The sequence below is a fragment of the Somniosus microcephalus genome, unplaced genomic scaffold (genome assembly GCF_052327205.1).
Source record: "Somniosus microcephalus isolate GS21.2 unplaced genomic scaffold, FLI_Smic_1.0 unresolved_chr3, whole genome shotgun sequence".
In the NCBI taxonomy this organism is placed as follows: domain Eukaryota; kingdom Metazoa; phylum Chordata; class Chondrichthyes; order Squaliformes; family Somniosidae; genus Somniosus; species Somniosus microcephalus.
The window spans coordinates 49601978-49622169 of NW_028225181.1; the positions used below are offsets into that span (position 1 = coordinate 49601978).

Genomic DNA, 20192 nt, shown 5'->3' on the forward strand with positions numbered 1-20192 from the left:
GTTTGATGGGACAGTGTAGAGGAAGGTTTACTCTGTATCTAACCCGTGCTGTACCTGCCCTGGGAGTGTTTGATGGGACAGTGTAGAGGGAGCTTTACTCTGTATCTAACCTGTGCTGTACCTGCCCTGGGAGTGTTTGATGGGACAGTGTGGAGGGAGCTTTACTCTGTATCTAACCTGTGCTGTACCTGCCCTGGGGAGTGTTTGATGGGACAGTGTAGAGGGAGCTTTACTCTGTATCTAACCCGTGCTGTACCTGCCCTGGGAGTGTTTGATGGGACAGTGTAGAGGGAGCTTTACTCTGTATCTAACCCGTGCTGTACCTGCCCTGGGAGTGTTTGATGGGACAGTGTAGAGGGAGCTTTACTCTGTATCTAACCCGTGCTGTACCTGCCCTGGGAGTGTTTGATGGGACAGTGTAGAGGGAGCTTTACTCTGTATCTAACCCGTGCTGTACCTGCCCTGGGAGTGTTTGATGGGACAGTGTAGAGGGAGCTTTACTCTGTATCTAACCCGTGCTGTACCTGCCCTGGGAGTGTTTGATGGGACAGTGTAGAGGGAGCTTTACTCTGTATCTAACCCGTGCTGTACCTGCCCTGGGAGTGTTTGATGGGACAGTGTAGAGGGAGCTTTACTCTGTATCTAACCCGTGCTGTGCCTGCCCTGGGAGTGTTTGATGGGACAGTGTAGAGGGAGCTTTACTCTGTATCTAACCCGTGCTGTGCCTGCCCTGGGAGTGTTTGATGGGACAGTGTAGAGGGAGCTTTACTCTGTATCTAACCCGTGCTGTACCTGCCCTGGGAGTGTTTGATGGGACAGTGTAGAGGGAGCTTTACTCTGTATCTAACCCGTGCTGTACCTGCCCTGGGAGTGTTTGATGGGACAGTGTAGAGGAAGCTTTACTCTGTATCTAACCCGTGCTGTACCTGCCCTGGGAGTGTTTGATGGGACAGTGTAGAGGGAGCTTTACTCTGTATCTAACCCGTGCTGTACCTGCCCTGGGAGTGTTTGATGGGACAGTGTAGAGGAGCTTTACTCTGTATCTAACCCGTGCTGTACCTGCCCTGGGAGTGTTTGATGGGACAGTGTAGAGGAGGTTTACTCTGTATCTAACCCGTGCTGTACCTGCCCTGGGAGTGTTTGATGGGACAGTGTAGAGGAGCTTTACTCTGTATCTAACCCTGTGCTGTACCTGCCCTGGGAGTGTTTGATGGGACAGTGTAGAGGGAGCTTTACTCTGTATCTAACCCGTGCTGTACCTGCCCTGGGAGTGTTTGATGGGACAGTGTAGAGGGAGCTTTACTCTGTATCTAACCCGTGCTGTACCTGCCCTGGGAGTGTTTGATGGGACAGTGTAGAGGGAGCTTTACTCTGTATCTAACCCGTGCTGTACCTGCCCTGGGAGTGTTTGATGGGACAGTGTAGAGGGAGCTTTACTCTGTATCTAACCCGTGCTGTACCTGCCCTGGGAGTGTTTGATGGGACAGTGTAGAGGGAGCTTTACTCTGTATCTAACCCGTGCTGTACCTGCCCTGGGAGTGTTTGATGGGACAGTGTAGAGGGAGCTTTACTCTGTATCTAACCCGTGCTGTACCTGCCCTGGGAGTGTTTGATGGGACAGTGTAGAGGGAGCTTTACTCTGTATCTAACCCGTGCTGTACCTGCCCTGGGAGTGTTTGATGGGACAGTGTAGAGGGAGCTTTACTCTGTATCTAACCCGTGCTGTACCTGCCCTGGGAGTGTTTGATGGGACAGTGTAGAGGAAGGTTTACTCTGTATCTAACCCGTGCTGTACCTGCCCTGGGAGTGTTTGATGGGACAGTGTAGAGGGAGCTTTACTCTGTATCTAACCCGTGCTGTACCTGCCCTGGGAGTGTTTGATGGGACAGTGTAGAGGGAGCTTTACTCTGTATCTAACCCGTGCTGTACCTGCCCTGGGTGTGTCTGATGGGACAGTGTAGAGGGAGCTTTACTCTGTGTCTAACCCGTGCTGTACCTGCCCTGGGAGTGTTTGATGGGACAGTGTAGAGGGAGCTTTACTCTGTATCTAACCCGTGCTGTACCTGCCCTGGGAGTGTTTGATGGGACAGTGTAGAGGGAGCTTTACTCTGTATCTAACCCCGTGCTGTACCTGCCCTGGGAGTGTTTGATGGGACAGTGTAGAGGGAGCTTTACTCTGTATCTAACCCGTGCTGTACCTGCCCTGGGAGTGTTTGATGGGACAGTGTAGAGGGAGCTTTACTCTGTATCTAACCCATGCTGTAACTGCCCTGGGAGTGTTTGATGGGACAGTGTAGAGGGAGCTTTACCCTGTATCTAACCCGTGCTGTACCTGCCCTGGGAGTGTTTGATGGGACAGTGTAGAGGGAGCTTTACTCTGTATCTAACCCGTGCTGTACCTGCCCTGGGAGTGTTTGATGGGACAGTGTAGAGGGAGCTTTACTCTGTATCTAACCCGTGCTGTACCTGCCCTGGGAGTGTTTGATGGGACAGTGTAGAGGAAGGTTTACTCTGTATCTAACCCGTGCTGTACCTGCCCTGGGAGTGTTTGATGGGACAGTGTAGAGGGAGCTTTACTCTGTATCTAACCCGTGCTGTACCTGCCCTGGGAGTGTTTGATGGGACAGTGTAGAGGAAGGTTTACTCTGTATCTAACCCGTGCTGTACCTGCCCTGGGAGTGTTTGATGGGACAGTGTAGAGGAAGGTTTACTCTGTATCTAACCCGTGCTGTACCTGCCCTGGGAGTGTTTGATGGGACAGTGTAGAGGGAGCTTTACTCTGTATCTAACCCGTGCTGTACCTGCCCTGGGAGTGTTTGATGGGACAGTGTAGAGGGAGCTTTACTCTGTATCTAACCCGTGCTGTACCTGCCCTGGGAGTGTTTGATGGGACAGTGTAGAGGGAGCTTTACTCTGTATCTAACCTGTGCTGTACCTGCCCTGGGGAGTGTTTGATGGGACAGTGTAGAGGGAGCTTTACTCTGTATCTAACCCGTGCTGTACCTGCCCTGGGAGTGTTTGATGGGACAGTGTAGAGGGAGCTTTACTCTGTATCTAACCCGTGCTGTACCTGCCCTGGAAGTGTTTGATGGGACAGTGTAGAGGGAGCTTTACTCTGTATCTAACCCGTGCTGTACCTGCCCTGGGAGTGTTTGATGGGACAGTGTAGAGGGAGCTTTACTCTGTATCTAACCCGTGCTGTACCTGCCCTGGGAGTGTTTGATGGGACAGTGTAGAGGGAGCTTTACTCTGTATCTAACCCGTGCTGTACCTGCCCTGGGAGTGTTTGATGGGACAGTGTAGAGGGAGCTTTACTCTGTATCTAACCCGTGCTGTACCTGCCCTGGGAGTGTTTGATGGGACAGTGTAGAGGGAGCTTTACTCTGTATCTAACCCGTGCTGTACCTGCCCTGGGAGTGTTTGATGGGACAGTGTAGAGGGAGCTTTACTCTGTATCTAACCCGTGCTGTACCTGCCCTGGGAGTGTTTGATGGGACAGTGTAGAGGAAGGTTTACTCTGTATCTAACCCGTGCTGTACCTGCCCTGGGAGTGTTTGATGGGACAGTGTAGTGGGAGCTTTACTCTGTATCTAACCCGTGCTGTACCTGCCCTGGGAGTGTTTGATGGGACAGTGTAGAGGGAGCTTTACTCTGTATCTAACCCGTGCTGTACCTGCCCTGGGTGTGTCTGATGGGACAGTGTAGAGGGAGCTTTACTCTGTATCTAACCCGTGCTGTACCTGCCCTGGGAGTGTTTGATGGGACAGTGTAGTGGGAGCTTTACTCTGTATCTAACCCGTGCTGTACCTGCCCTGGGAGTGTTTGATGGGACAGTGTAGAGGGAGCTTTACTCTGTATCTAACCCGTGCTGTACCTGCCCTGGGTGTGTCTGATGGGACAGTGTAGAGGGAGCTTTACTCTGTGTCTAACCCGTGCTGTACCTGCCCTGGGAGTGTTTGATGGGACAGTGTAGAGGGAGCTTTACTCTGTATCTAACCCGTGCTGTACCTGCCCTGGGAGTGTTTGATGGGACAGTGTAGAGGGAGCTTTACTCTGTATCTAACCCCGTGCTGTACCTGCCCTGGGAGTGTTTGATGGGACAGTGTAGAGGGAGCTTTACTCTGTATCTAACCCGTGCTGTACCTGCCCTGGGAGTGTTTGATGGGACAGTGTAGAGGGAGCTTTACTCTGTATCTAACCCATGCTGTAACTGCCCTGGGAGTGTTTGATGGGACAGTGTAGAGGGAGCTTTACCCTGTATCTAACCCGTGCTGTACCTGCCCTGGGAGTGTTTGATGGGACAGTGTAGAGGGAGCTTTACTCTGTATCTAACCCGTGCTGTACCTGCCCTGGGAGTGTTTGATGGGACAGTGTAGAGGGAGCTTTACTCTGTATCTAACCCGTGCTGTACCTGCCCTGGGAGTGTTTGATGGGACAGTGTAGAGGAAGGTTTACTCTGTATCTAACCCGTGCTGTACCTGCCCTGGGAGTGTTTGATGGGACAGTGTAGAGGGAGCTTTACTCTGTATCTAACCCGTGCTGTACCTGCCCTGGGAGTGTTTGATGGGACAGTGTAGAGGAAGGTTTACTCTGTATCTAACCCGTGCTGTACCTGCCCTGGGAGTGTTTGATGGGACAGTGTAGAGGAAGGTTTACTCTGTATCTAACCCGTGCTGTACCTGCCCTGGGAGTGTTTGATGGGACAGTGTAGAGGGAGCTTTACTCTGTATCTAACCCGTGCTGTACCTGCCCTGGGAGTGTTTGATGGGACAGTGTAGAGGGAGCTTTACTCTGTATCTAACCCGTGCTGTACCTGCCCTGGGAGTGTTTGATGGGACAGTGTAGAGGGAGCTTTACTCTGTATCTAACCTGTGCTGTACCTGCCCTGGGGAGTGTTTGATGGGACAGTGTAGAGGGAGCTTTACTCTGTATCTAACCCGTGCTGTACCTGCCCTGGGAGTGTTTGATGGGACAGTGTAGAGGGAGCTTTACTCTGTATCTAACCCGTGCTGTACCTGCCCTGGAAGTGTTTGATGGGACAGTGTAGAGGGAGCTTTACTCTGTATCTAACCCGTGCTGTACCTGCCCTGGGAGTGTTTGATGGGACAGTGTAGAGGGAGCTTTACTCTGTATCTAACCCGTGCTGTACCTGCCCTGGGAGTGTTTGATGGGACAGTGTAGAGGGAGCTTTACTCTGTATCTAACCCGTGCTGTACCTGCCCTGGGAGTGTTTGATGGGACAGTGTAGAGGGAGCTTTACTCTGTATCTAACCCGTGCTGTACCTGCCCTGGGAGTGTTTGATGGGACAGTGTAGAGGGAGCTTTACTCTGTATCTAACCCGTGCTGTACCTGCCCTGGGAGTGTTTGATGGGACAGTGTAGAGGGAGCTTTACTCTGTATCTAACCCGTGCTGTACCTGCCCTGGGAGTGTTTGATGGGACAGTGTAGAGGAAGGTTTACTCTGTATCTAACCCGTGCTGTACCTGCCCTGGGAGTGTTTGATGGGACAGTGTAGTGGGAGCTTTACTCTGTATCTAACCCGTGCTGTACCTGCCCTGGGAGTGTTTGATGGGACAGTGTAGAGGGAGCTTTACTCTGTATCTAACCCGTGCTGTACCTGCCCTGGGTGTGTCTGATGGGACAGTGTAGAGGGAGCTTTACTCTGTGTCTAACCCGTGCTGTACCTGCCCTGGGAGTGTTTGATGGGACAGTGTAGAGGGAGCTTTACTCTGTATCTAACCCGTGCTGTACCTGCCCTGGGAGTGTTTGATGGGACAGTGTAGAGGGAGCTTTACTCTGTATCTAACCCCGTGCTGTACCTGCCCTGGGAGTGTTTGATGGGACAGTGTAGAGGGAGCTTTACTCTGTATCTAACCCGTGCTGTACCTGCCCTGGGAGTGTTTGATGGGACAGTGTAGAGGGAGCTTTACTCTGTATCTAACCCATGCTGTAACTGCCCTGGGAGTGTTTGATGGGACAGTGTAGAGGGAGCTTTACCCTGTATCTAACCCGTGCTGTACCTGCCCTGGGAGTGTTTGATGGGACAGTGTAGAGGGAGCTTTACTCTGTATCTAACCCGTGCTGTACCTGCCCTGGGAGTGTTTGATGGGACAGTGTAGAGGGAGCTTTACTCTGTATCTAACCCGTGCTGTACCTGCCCTGGGAGTGTTTGATGGGACAGTGTAGAGGAAGGTTTACTCTGTATCTAACCCGTGCTGTACCTGCCCTGGGAGTGTTTGATGGGACAGTGTAGAGGGAGCTTTACTCTGTATCTAACCCGTGCTGTACCTGCCCTGGGAGTGTTTGATGGGACAGTGTAGAGGAAGGTTTACTCTGTATCTAACCCGTGCTGTACCTGCCCTGGGAGTGTTTGATGGGACAGTGTAGAGGAAGGTTTACTCTGTATCTAACCCGTGCTGTACCTGCCCTGGGAGTGTTTGATGGGACAGTGTAGAGGGAGCTTTACTCTGTATCTAACCCGTGCTGTACCTGCCCTGGGAGTGTTTGATGGGACAGTGTAGAGGGAGCTTTACTCTGTATCTAACCCGTGCTGTACCTGCCCTGGGAGTGTTTGATGGGACAGTGTAGAGGGAGCTTTACTCTGTATCTAACCCGTGCTGTACCTGCCCTGGGAGTGTTTGATGGGACAGTGTAGAGGAAGGTTTACTCTGTATCTAACCCGTGCTGTACCTGCCCTGGGAGTGTTTGATGGGACAGTGTAGAGGGAGCTTTACTCTGTATCTAACCCATGCTGTACCTGCCCTGGGAGTGTTTGATGGGACAGTGTAGAGGGAGCTTTACTCTGTATCTAACCCGTGCTGTACCTGCCCTGGGAGTGTTTGATGGGACAGTGTAGAGGGAGCTTTACTCTGTATCTAACCCATGCTGTAACTGCCCTGGGAGTGTTTGATGGGACAGTGTAGAGGGAGCTTTACCCTGTATCTAACCCGTGCTGTACCTGCCCTTGGGAGTGTTTGATGGGACAGTGTAGAGGGAGCTTTACTCTGTATCTAACCCGTGCTGTACCTGCCCTGGGAGTGTTTGATGGGACAGTGTAGAGGAAGGTTTACTCTGTATCTAACCCGTGCTGTACCTGCCCTGGGAGTGTTTGATGGGACAGTGTAGAGGGAGCTTTACTCTGTATCTAACCCGTGCTGTACCTGCCCTGGGAGTGTTTGATGGGACAGTGTAGAGGGAGCTTTACTCTGTATCTAACCTGTGCTGTACCTGCCCTGGGAGTGATTGATGGGACAGTGTGGAGGGAGCTTTACTCTGTATCTAACCTGTGCTGTACCTGCCCTGGGGAGTGTTTGATGGGACAGTGTAGAGGGAGCTTTACTCTGTATCTAACCCGTGCTGTACCTGCCCTGGGAGTGTTTGATGGGAAAGTGTAGAGGGAGCTTTACTCTGTATCTAACCCGTGCTGTACCTGCCCTGGGAGTGTTTGATGGGACAGTGTAGAGGGAGCTTTACTCTGTATCTAACCCGTGCTGTACCTGCCCTGGGAGTGTTTGATGGGACAGTGTAGAGGGAGCTTTACTCTGTATCTAACCCGTGCTGTACCTGCCCTGGGAGTGTTTGATGGGACAGTGTAGAGGGAGCTTTACTCTGTATCTAACCCGTGCTGTACCTGCCCTGGGAGTGTTTGATGGGACAGTGTAGAGGGAGCTTTACTCTGTATCTAACCCGTGCTGTACCTGCCCTGGGAGTGTTTGATGGGACAGTGTAGAGGGAGCTTTACTCTGTATCTAACCCGTGCTGTGCCTGCCCTGGGAGTGTTTGATGGGACAGTGTAGAGGGAGCTTTACTCTGTATCTAACCCGTGCTGTACCTGCCCTGGGAGTGTTTGATGGGACAGTGTAGAGGGAGCTTTACTCTGTATCTAACCCGTGCTGTGCCTGCCCTGGGAGTGTTTGATGGGACAGTGTAGAGGGAGCTTTACTCTGTATCTAACCCGTGCTGTGCCTGCCCTGGGAGTGTTTGATGGGACAGTGTAGAGGGAGCTTTACTCTGTATCTAACCCGTGCTGTACCTGCCCTGGGAGTGTTTGATGGGACAATGTAGAGGGAGCTTTACTCTGTATCTAACCCGTGCTGTACCTGCCCTGGGAGTGTTTGATGGGACAGTGTAGAGGGAGGTTTACTCTGTATCTAACCCGTGCTGTACCTGCCCTGGGAGTGTTTGATGGGACAGTGTAGAGGAAGCTTTACTCTGTATCTAACCCGTGCTGTACCTGCCCTGGGAGTGTTTGATGGGACAGTGTAGAGGGAGCTTTACTCTGTATCTAACCCGTGCTGTACCTGCCCTGGGAGTGTTTGATGGGACAGTGTAGAGGAAGGTTTACTCTGTATCTAACCTGTGCTGTACCTGCCCTGGGAGTGTTTGATGGGACAGTGTAGAGGGAGCTTTACTCTGTATCTAACCCGTGCTGTACCTGCCCTGGGGAGTGTTTGATGGGACAGTGTAGAGGGAGCTTTACTCTGTATCTAACCCGTGCTGTACCTGCCCTGGGAGTGTTTGATGGGACAGTGTAGAGGGAGCTTTACTCTGTATCTAACCCGTGCTGTACCTGCCCTGGGAGTGTTTGATGGGACAGTGTAGAGGGAGCTTTACTCTGTATCTAACCCGTGCTGTACCTGCCCTGGGAGTGTTTGATGGGACAGTGTAGAGGGAGCTTTACTCTGTATCTAACCCGTGCTGTACCTGCCCTGGGAGTGTTTGATGGGACAGTGTAGAGGGAGCTTTACTCTGTATCTAACCCGTGCTGTACCTGCCCTGGGAGTGTTTGATGGGACAGTGTAGAGGGAGCTTTACTCTGTATCTAACCCGTGCTGTACCTGCCCTGGGAGTGTTTGATGGGACAGTGTAGAGGGAGCTTTACTCTGTATCTAACCCGTGCTGTGCCTGCCCTGGGAGTGTTTGATGGGACAGTGTAGAGGGAGCTTTACTCTGTATCTAACCCGTGCTGTACCTGCCCTGGGAGTGTTTGATGGGACAGTGTAGAGGGAGCTTTACTCTGTATCTAACCCGTGCTGTGCCTGCCCTGGGAGTGTTTGATGGGACAGTGTAGAGGGAGCTTTACTCTGTATCTAACCCGTGCTGTGCCTGCCCTGGGAGTGTTTGATGGGACAGTGTAGAGGGAGCTTTACTCTGTATCTAACCCGTGCTGTGCCTGCCCTGGGAGTGTTTGATGGGACAGTGTAGAGGGAGCTTTACTCTGTATCTAACCCGTGCTGTACCTGCCCTGGGAGTGTTTGGTGGGACAGTGTAGAGGGAGCTTTACTCTGTATCTAACCCTGTGCTGTACCTGCCCTGGGAGTGTTTGGTGGGACAGTGTAGAGGGAGCTTTACTCTGTATCTAACCCGTGCTGTACCTGCCCTGGGAGTGTTTGATGGGACAGTGTAGAGGGAGCTTTACTCTGTGTCTACCCCGTGCTGTACCTGCCCTCGGAGTGTTTGATGGGACAGTGTAGAGGGAGCTTTACTCTGTATCTAACCCGTGCTGTACCTGCCCTGGGAGTGTTTGATGGGACAGTGTAGAGGGAGCTTTACTCTGTATCTAACCCCGTGTTGTACCTGCCCTGGGAGTGTCTGATGGGACAGTGTAGAGGGAGCTTTACTCTGTATCTAACCCGTGCTGTACCTGCCCTGGGAGTGTTTGATGGGACAGTGTAGAGGGAACTTTACTCTGTATCTAACCCGTGCTGTACCTGCCCTGGGAGTGTTTGATGGGACAGTGTACAGGGAGCTTTACTCTGTATCTAACCCTTGCTGAACCTGCCCTGGGAGTGTTTGATGGGACAGTGTAGAGGGAGCTTTACTCTGTATCTAACCCGTGCTGTACCTGCCCCGGGAGTGTTTGATGGGACAGTGTAGAGGGAGCTTTACTCTGTATCTAACCCATGCTGTACCTGCCCTGGGAGTGTTTGATGGGACAGTGTAGAGGGAGCTTTAATCTGTATCTAACCCGTGCTGGACCTGCCCTGGGTGTGTTTGATGGGACAGTGTAGAGGGAGCTTTACTCTGTATCTAACCCGTGCTGCACCTGCCCTGGGAGTGTTTGATGGGACAGTGTAGAGGGAGCTTTACTCTGTATCTAACCCATGCTGTACCTGCCCTGGGAGTGTTTGATGGGACAGTGTAGAGGGAGCTTTACTCTGTATCTAACCCATGCTGTACCTGCCCTGGGAGTGTTTGATGGGACAGTGTAGAGGGAGCTTTACTCTGTAACTAACCCGTGCTGTACCTGTCCTGGGAGTGTTTGATGGGACAGTGTAGAGGGAGCTTTACTCTGTATCTAACCCGTGCTGTACCTGCCCCGGGAGTGTTTGATGGGACAGTGTAGAGGGAGCTTTACTCTGTATCTAACCCATGCTGTACCTGCCCTGGCAGTGTTTGATGGGACAGTGTAGAGGGAGCTTTACTCTGTATCTAACCCATGCTGTACCTGCCCTGGGAGTGTTTGATTGGACAGTGTAGAGGGAGCTTTACTCTGTATCTAGCCCATGTTGTACCAGCCCTGGGTGTGTTTGATGGGACAGTGTAGAGCGAGCTTTACTCTGTATCTAACCCGTGCTGTACCTGCCCCGGGAGTGTTTGATGGGACAGTGTAGAGGGAGCTTTACTCTGTATCTAACCCATGCTGTACCTGCCCTGGCAGTGTTTGATGGGACAGTGTAGAGGGAGCTTTACTCTGTATCTAACCCATGCTGTACCTGCCCTGGGAGTGTTTGATTGGACAGTGTAGAGGGAGCTTTACTCTGTATCTAGCCCATGTTGTACCAGCCCTGGGTGTGTTTGATGGGACAGTGTAGAGCGAGCTTTACTCTGTATCTAAGCCGTGCTGTACCTGCCCTGGGAGTGTTTGATTGGACAGTGTAGAGGGAGCTTTACTCTGTATCTAACCAGTGCTGTACCTGCCCTGGGTGTGTTTGATGGGACAGTGTAGAGGGAGCTTTACTCTGTATCTAATCCGTGCTGTACCTGCCCTGGGTGTGTTTGATGGGACAGTGCAGAGGGAGCTTTATTCTGTATCTAACCCATGCTGTACCTGCCCTGGCAGTGTTTGATGGGACAGTGTAGAGGGAGCTTTAATCTGTATCTAACCCGTGCTGTACCTGCCCTGGGTGTGTTTGATGGGACAGTGTAGAGGGAGCTTTACTCTGTATCTAACCCGTGCTGTACCTGCCCTGGGAGTGTTTGATGGGACAGTGTCGAGGGAGCTTTACTTTGTATCTAACCCCGTACTGTACCTGCCCTGGGAGTGTTTGATGCGACAGTGTAGAGGGCGATTTACTCTGTATCTAACCCGTGCTGTACCTGCCCTGGGAGTGTTTGATGTGACAGTGTAGAGGGAGCTTTACTCTGTATCTAACCCCATGCTGTATCTGCCCTGGGAATGTTTGATGGGGTCTGTGTAGAGGGAGCTTTACTCTGTATCTAACCCCGTGCTGTAGCTGCCCTGGGAGTGTTTGATGGGACAATGTAGAGGGAGCTTTACTCTGTATCTAACCCGTGCTGTACCTGCCCTGGGAGTGTTTTACAGGACAGTGTAGAGGGTGCTTTACTCTGTATCTAACCCGTGATGTACCTGCCCTGGGAGTGTTTGATGGGACAGTGTAGAGGGAGCTTTACTCTGTATCTAACCCATGCTGTACCTGCCCTGGGAGTGTTTGATTGGACAGTGTAGAGGGAGCTTTACTCTGTATCTAGCCCATGTTGTACCAGCCCTGGGTGTGTTTGATGGGACAGTGTAGAGCGAGCTTTACTCTGTATCTAACCCGTGCTGTACCTGCCCTGGGAGTGTTTGATTGGACAGTGTAGAGGGAGCTTTACTCTGTATCTAACCCATGCTGTACCTGCCCTGGGAGTGTTTGATGGGATAGTGTAGAGGGAGGTTTACTCTGTATCTAACCCGTGCTATACCTGCCCTGGGAGTGTGTGATGGGACAGTGTAGAGGGAGCTTTACTCTGTATCTAACCAGTGCTGTACCTGCCCTGGGTGTGTTTGATGGGACAGTGTAGAGGGAGCTTTACTCTGTATCTAATCCGTGCTGTACCTGCCCTGGGTGTGTTTGATGGGACAGTGTAGAGGGAGCTTTATTCTGTATCTAACCCATGCTGTACCTGCCCTGGCAGTGTTTGATGGGACAGTGTAGAGGGAGCTTTAATCTGTATCTAACCCGTGCTGCACCTGCCCTGGGTGTGTTTGATGGGACAGTGTAGAGGGAGCTTTACTCTGTATCTAACCCGTGCTGTACCTGCCCTGGGAGTGTTTGATGGGACAGTGTCGAGGGAGCTTTACTTTGTATCTAACCCCGTACTGTACCTGCCCTGGGAGTGTTTGATGGGACAGTGTAGAGGGCGATTTACTCTGTATCTAACCCATGCTGTACCTGCCCTGGGAGTGTTTGATGTGACAGTGTAGAGGGAGCTTTACTCTGTATCTAACCCCATGCTGTATCTGCCCTGGGAATGTTTGATGGGGTCTGTGTAGAGGGAGCTTTACTCTGTATCTAACCCCGTGCTGTAGCTGCCCTGGGAGTGTTTGATGGGACAATGTAGAGGGAGCTTTACTCTGTATCTAACCCGTGCTGTACCTGCCCTGGGAGTGTTTTACAGGACAGTGTAGAGGGTGCTTTACTCTGTATCTAACCCGTGATGTACCTGCCCTGGGAGTGTTTGATGGGACAGTGCAGAGGGAGCTTTACTCTGTATCTAACCCGTGCTGTAACTGTCCTGGGAGTGTTTGATGGGACAGTGTAGAGGGAGCTTTACTCTGTATCTATCCCGTGCTGTAACTGTCCTGGGAGTGTTTGATTGGACAATGTAGAGGGAGCTTTTCTCTGTATCTGACATCGTGCTCTACCTGCCCTGGGAGTGTTTGATGGGACGATGTAGAGGGTATCTTTACTCTGTACCTATCCCGTGCTGTACCTGCCCTGGGAGTGTTTGATGGGACAGTTTAGAGGGAGCTTTACTCTGTATCTAACCCGTGCTGTAACTGTCCTGGGAGTGTTTGATGGGACAGTGTAGAGGGAGCTTTACTCTGTATCTAACCCGTGCTGTACCTGCCCTGGGAATGTTTGATGGGGGTCTGTGTAGAAGGAGCTTTACTCTGTATCTAACCTGTGCTGTACCTGCCCTGGAAGTGTTTGATGGGACAGTGCAGAGGGAGCTTTACTCTGTATCTAACCCCGTGCTGTACCTGCCCTGGGAGTGTTTGATGGGACATAGTAGAGGGAGCTTTACTCTGTATCTAACCCATGCTGTACCTGCCCTGGGAGTATTTGTTGTGACAGTGTAGAGGGAGCTTTACTCTGTATCTAACCCATGCTGTACCTGCCCTGTGAGTGTTTGATGGGACAGTGTAGAGGGAGCTTTACTCTGTATCTAACCCGTGCTGTAACTGTCCTGGGAGTGTTTGATGGGACAGTGTAGTGGGAGCTTTACTCTGTATCTAACCCGTGCTGTACCTGCCCTGGGAGTGTTTGATGGGACAGTGTAGAGGGAGCTTTACTCTGAATCTAACCCGTGCTGTACCTGCCGTGGGAGTGTTTGATGGGACAATTTAGAGGGAGCCTTACTCTGTATCTAACCAGTGCTGTACCTTGCTGGGAGTGTTTGATGGGACAGTGTAGAGGGAGCTTTACTCTGTATCTAACCCCGTGCTGTAGCTGCCCTGGGAGTGTTTGATGGGACAATATAGAGGGATCTTTACTCTGTATCTAACCCGTGCTGTACCAGCCCTGGGAGTGTTTGATGGGACAGTTTAGAGGGAGCTTTACTCTGTATCTACCCCATGCTGTAACTGTCCTGGGATTGTTCGATGGGACAGTGTAGGTGGAGCTTTACTCTGCATCTAACCCCGTGCTGTACCTGCCCTGGGAGTGTTTTACAGGACAGTGTAGAGGGAGCTTTACTCTGTATCTAACCCGTGCTGTACCTGCCCTGGGAGTGTTTGATGGGACAGTGTAGAGGGAGCTTTACTCTGTATGTAACTCATGCTGTACCTGCCCTGGGAGTGTTTGTTGGGACAGTGTAGAGGGAGCTTTACTCTGTATCTAACCCGTGCTGTACCTGCCCTGGGAGTGTTTGATGGGACAGTGTAGAGGGAACTTTACTCTGTATCTAACCCGTGCTGAACCTGCCCTGGGAGTGTTTGATGGGACAGTGTAGAGGGAGCTTTACTCTGTATCTAACCCGTGCTGTACCTGCCCTGGGAGTGTTTGATGGGATAGTGTAGAGGCAGCTTTACTCTGTATCTAACCCGTGCTGAACCTGCCCTGGGAGTGTTTGATGGGATAGTGTAGAGGGAGCTTTACTCTGTATCTAACCCCGTGTTGTACCTGCCCTGGGAGTGTTTGATGAGACAGTGTAGAGGGAGCTTTACTCTGTATCTAACCCGTGGTGTACCTTGCTGGGAGTGTTTGATGGGACAGTGTAGAGGGAGCTTTACTCTGTATCTAACCCGTGCTGTACCTGCCCTGGGAGTGTTTGATGGGACAGTGTAGAGGGAGCTTTACTCTGTATCTAACCCGTGCTGTACCTGCCCTGGGAGTGTTTGATGGGACAGTGTAGAGGGAGCTTTACTCTGTATCTAACCCGTGCTGTACCTGCCCTGGGAGTGTTTGATGGGATAGTGTAGAGGGAGCTTTTCTCTGTATCTAACCCGTGCTGTACCTTGCTGGGAGTAAACGGTGAGATTGTTTTGTGCAGGGCACCGTGTTAACCCCACTCAGAGGCTCGACAGTGCCAGTAGTGACATCCAGGACGAATTTGACTGGGATTCTATCGCCTAGCGCTCGCCCGATCCCCGTCTCTCTCTCTCTCTGTGTCGGACTTGCTTGCCAAAGGATGCGGGACTTGGAGTTGGAGGGAGTGAAGAAAGGGACGAGAGTGGAACGTGGGACTGGGAAGCCGAGGAATGGACAGTTGGCGCTCTGACAGTCCACACTCCTCCCGCCTGCCTGCCTGTCACTCACACCGCAAGGGAGAATGAGCCCGAATCCGCACCTTTCAGACAATTTTTGCACCCACCGACTGTGTTGGATTTAGACAACATAAAGGCATTTTTGCGGAGCTATCTTGTTGCACTGGTGAGGCTCTCCTCTCTCTCTCCCCCCGGGGAGCCGGGCGGCACAGTTTCCTGGAGATTTCCGGGTATTCCTCCCCCCTCGCCCCACACAGGAGGCCTGGTTCTTAACAAAGGGGTGAGTTGTTGGCTATTCGACTATGAGGGGCTTCGCACTGGGTCCGATTCCAATCCTGTCCTTCGCCCCAGGGTCACGAGCTGGCCTGGTGTCTGAGGGCTGACTCTCGCCTCCAATAAAACATGGCTGGCCCCACTGAGCGATGTCATTTAAAGATGGCCACCCTGGCTGGTGACATCATGAACACATGGCCGCACTGGCCAGTGACATCATTAAAACATGGCCACTCCGGCCGGTGACGTCATTAAAACATGGCCGCTCCAGCCGGTGACATCATTAAAATATGGCCGCACTGGCCGGTGACATCATTAAAACATGGCCACCCCGGCCGGTGACATCATTAAAACCTGGCCGCCCCGGCCGGTGACATCATTCAAACCTGGCCACCCCAGCTGGTGACATCGTTAAAACATGGCCGCCCCAGCCGGTGTCATCATTAAAACATGGCTGTACTGGCCAGTGACATCATTAAAACACGGCCGCCCCAGCCGGTGTCATCATTAAAACATGGCTGTACTGGCCAGTGACATCATTAAAACTTGGCCGCCCCAGGCGGTGACGTCATTAAAACATGGCCGCCCAGGCTGGTGACATTATTTAAACATGGCCGCCCTGGACACGTGAACTTTTCTTTATATTTTGCCCCAATTTCTCATCGGTGGTGGTGATGGTTCCGTTTAAATTCCTTTCCTCTTTTTTGTATATTGACTGCTGCTAAAAAATATTATTAAAAAGAATAAAATATGTTTTCCTGGATTCTAATGAGCCAGGGGAGAAAGGGAGTGATGTTACCGATCGCTCCTCTCTCCTTTCACTCTCGGTGAAACTTGCTCAAAGTCGCTGTGAATCTTAGTGCACCAAAATAAATCAACTTTATTTCATTATTAAAAGTATTGAGTGTTATTTTCCTCTCTCCGCGCCCCCCGCCCCTGCTCCCCATCTCCTGGGGCTTACATATCACCTCTATCAGCCTCTTCCTGCTCTGTGTGTGGGGCTCAGTACCATACTGGGTGTGAGGTCAGGCTAACTCAGCACAGGCCGGGGATGGAGCCTGGGCCTTTCCTGTGGGGCTCAGTCCCACACCGGGTGTGAGATCAGGCTAACTCAGCACAGGCCAGGGATGGAGCCTGGGCGTTTCCTGTGTGATGAAATATGCCATTCATCACTCATCGGTATTCTCTGCCTGTGGCTGTGGTTTGGTTTCAGTTTCATTTCCCTTACCTCAGTTCCGTTTCCTCACCATTGTATTGTATTGTGTGTAGGGCTCCGCCCATACCTGGCCCCTATGTAAGCAGGCCCAGCCTGCCTCACATCCAGTACAGCAGACCTCTGGATGGAAGATACCTCTCTCCACTGTGTGCTACCTTCTAAGTTAATAAAAGCCTTGTTTTGTTCCGCTAACATTGAGTCTCGGATTTATTGAGGCACATCAATTTTATTAACTTACTTTTCAACACAATGGATCAACTCTTGAAACCCGAACGTTTGGATTTGAACCAGCATGCTTCGGACGCATCGGCACGCTTCGGACACTGGTTTATGTGTATGGAATTCTTCCTGGACAATTCCGCAGCCGTCAAAGACGCTACGGACGCTGCAAGTATGAAACTCGGAATCCTGCGGAATTGGGTAAGCCACCGGGTTTACCCCCTCATCCAAGACGCCGACACGTACCCGGCCGCCTGCGACATCTTAAAGGCGCATTACCAGCAGCCTATGAATGAGGTGTATGCTAGGCATTGTTAAGTATGTGTATTGTATTGAACAATTAACACAAAGACTTAAACGTATAACTCAAACAGGTCTTTACTGGTTGGAGGTAGGGACTATACGTAGGTCTTTACTTCATGCCCACAGGTGGGAACTGAGGGGAGATCAGTACCCACAGTACTATTTATACCCCTATGGCCAGGAGTGGTACTGCGTATCACTACGCCCTACAAGTAGTGCAGTCCTGTCCATAGGTTCAAAGTAGCACACATATTACATACACAACATTCCTCCCTTCCTAGCTTTACAGTCATCTCCCCATTTAACATAACGTAATAACATATATACATATATAACTTCAGGTTTACATAACAGAATAACATAGATACATAGATAACTTCATGTCAAAACAGATCACAGATTCAGTCTCTGCGGAAAACAGTTCACAGATTCAATCTCTGTGGTGGAGTCGGTTCACGTTGCTGGAGTGACTCATTCAATAGTCCTTCCATGGATTTAACAGTTTGAACTTCCGAACTGAATTGGCTCCGTTCGGAGGGACCACGTGTGTGATCTGGTAGAGGTAATAATGGTTCAGATGGGTCATCTTCTGTTTCGACTTTTCCTTTTCTGCTTCTTGGAGACTCTCTGGGCTCCACTGTCAGCTGCCAGCTGCATGCGCAGTTCCTCCTTCTCTTCCTCCTTTTTCCGTAGTAGAGTCACCTTCTCCCGATGTTCCGTAGACTTTCGGTGCTCCTCCATGATTTCTGTATGGTGGGAGTCGAAGTTACAAGTTGGGCAGGACAGGACATAGTAATATTCGGTGTCGTCCTGATCTAGGCCAGCGAGAGGGTCTTCTATTTCCTCCATACCCAGCTTTTGTTCCAAGTCCAGACATCTTTCCTGAAGAGACTTCTTCATGCGTACCTCTTCATCCAGCTTTTTCTGGGCTTTCAGCAAGTCGTTTACTAATGACCTCATTTGAGATTTTACTACTTCAACTTCTTTTGGAGATTGATTGATCGGACTATTCAATCCCTCTACCGGAGCAGCTGTTTCAGCGGTCTGTTGTTCTACGTTGACGTGAGTCAGCGTACTTTTGGCATCCAAGGGCTGCTCTGTTGCAGTCATCTCAGTCTGTGTTGCCACCTCAGCTCTTCCAATAACCTTTGAGAGCTCCGAACCCCTTTCGTTTGAATATTGAAGTTCGTGTTCAAGTTTTTCCCATTTCAGAGTCCTGTCCTTCAGCATATGCAGGAGTTGGCTGACCGTTAACTCCTCTGACATCAGACGTTTTGTGTGCTCCTGCTCCATTTTCTCCATCAGCTGCTTCTGTTGTCTTTCCAGATTCTCCAACTCTATATCAAAGAACTCTTTCGTTGCATTCAACTCTTGCTCAAAACGGCGAAGCATTTGTTCTAATTGCTGTTGTAGTTTGAAATGGAGTTGAGTTCGAGCCCGGTGTCCCTCAGAAATGGGCACATCAGTAGACTTGCCAGACTCAGAATCCACAGTTAAACTATGTTGTTGTTGCTCAGTGGAATTCTGTGCTGAAACTTTGTCTTTTGCACCTGAGTTGGGCTTACCATCATCCGTTCCAGAGTCTGGGCCGACTATCTTCACCGAGTTCTCACTCGTTATTGTTTGTAGGAAATGCCAGTCCATATTCATTTTCCTAATCCACTCCCGTCCTAGTAGTGGAGGACCTCCTTCAGATATCACATATAAGTCCATTATTTGACTGTCTTCGCCCTTGTGGACCACTGCAACCTCTATTTTCCCGATGGGGTACACTCTTTGCCCCGTGTATGTTTTCAATATAATCCCCGTATCCTGTAGGGGGATATGTTGGAATAACTTTCCGTAATCTTTCTTATTTATGACCGTCAATGCCGATCCAGTGTCCAATTCCAGTTTTACTTGGACTCCTTCTATCTGAAGAGTGACCCAAATTGTCTGGAGGTCTGCACCCTTACCAGCGTTGAGTACTCTTAAGCTAGCCAGTTCATTACAGCTTAAGCTAGCCAGTTCATTACTGCTAGCGTCTGAATCGGACTCCTGTTCGGTCACCTTGTGTACCTTTGCGTATTTTCCTTGCGGTGACTTCTTGTTGCTGGTCTTCTTCCCTGACCTGCATACTCTAGCTATATGTCCAAGCCTACCACAAGTTCTACATTCTTGGTTTTTAAACCAACACTGGTTCTGATCATGCGTTGTCTTTCCACAACGATAACATTTGCCAGAACTCACACCCAATTTGTGTGCACTGAGCTCCGGTGACCGTAGCTGCATTACTGCCGTGCCTCTCGCTGCGGCTTCGTGTGCTGCTGCCATAGTGACCGCCTTCTCAAGCGTCAGCTCATTCTCCTCGAGCAGTCGCTTTTGTGTATCCTGTTTAAATAAACCACACACAAATTTGTCTCGAAGTGCCTCTGTCAGTCCCGTTCCAAACTGGCAATATTTCGCTAATTTACGCAATTCCAGCAAATATTCAGCATTGCTTTCATGCTGTAGCTGCCTTCTGTCGTAAAATTTAAATCGTTCCGCTAGCATCAGCGGCGTGGGGTTTAGATGATCTTTCAGGACAGTAACAATCTCATCGAACGTCTTATCCGCCGGTTCATCTGGTGATAACAGGTGTTTCAATTGCCCGTATGTCTTCGCACCCATTAAATTTAATAATGTTAGTGCTTTATCTTGGTCATGAATTTTATTGGCCTTACAATAATTTTTTACTCTTTCAACATATATGGCCCAATCTTCGAGGTCACTATCAAAGGTGCTAATATTCCCGTGTTTAGGCATTGTAGATTTGCAATTTCTCAGATTTTATTTTGTTTACTTGTTATCAAAGATGGCGGCTTCCCGCTCTTGCTGTCGTCCTCCGCCCACAAAATGGCGGTTTTCCCGCGCTTGGCGGTCTTCACCCGTCCCCCGACGCCGTCTCCCTTCAGCCCCCGAGTGCGGCCCTTATCTTCGCCGCGATCGATAGCCCGCGCTGTGCACCGCGGCTCTCGCACCTTGAGCTTCTGCAGCCGCCGCGCCTTTCAGTCCGAGTGCGGCCCTTATCTTTGGTCCCGATCGCTGGCCCGCGCTGCGCCTCGCACTTGAAGCGGCTCCCGGCCTCTGGCTCACCCGCTCGCGCGGCTCTTGCTCGCTCCCTCCCGGGCTCTGGCTTACCCGCTCGCGCGTTTCACCGCGGCTCTTATCAGGGATTGCGATCGCCCTTATCTTCTCCAACTTCCCCAGCCCTGTCTTTGCAGCCAACG

The 20192-nt window shown here is 50.9% G+C and overlaps 1 protein-coding gene across 4 annotated transcripts in view; it reads left to right on the plus strand.

The window, feature by feature from the left end:
• LOC147091418 (forkhead box protein J2-like) overlaps positions 1 to 16614 on the plus strand; it is a 168968-nt gene extending 152354 nt beyond the window's left edge. For all 4 annotated transcript variants that reach the window (XM_085976772.1, XM_085976773.1, XM_085976774.1 and 1 more), the window contains one exon: positions 14720 to 16614. In XM_085976772.1, the coding sequence (XP_085832898.1) occupies positions 14720 to 14802 (83 nt within the window). In that variant the 3' untranslated portion in view covers positions 14803 to 16614. The remainder of the gene's footprint in view (positions 1 to 14719) is intronic.
• The last annotated feature ends 3578 nt before the right edge of the window (positions 16615 to 20192 follow it).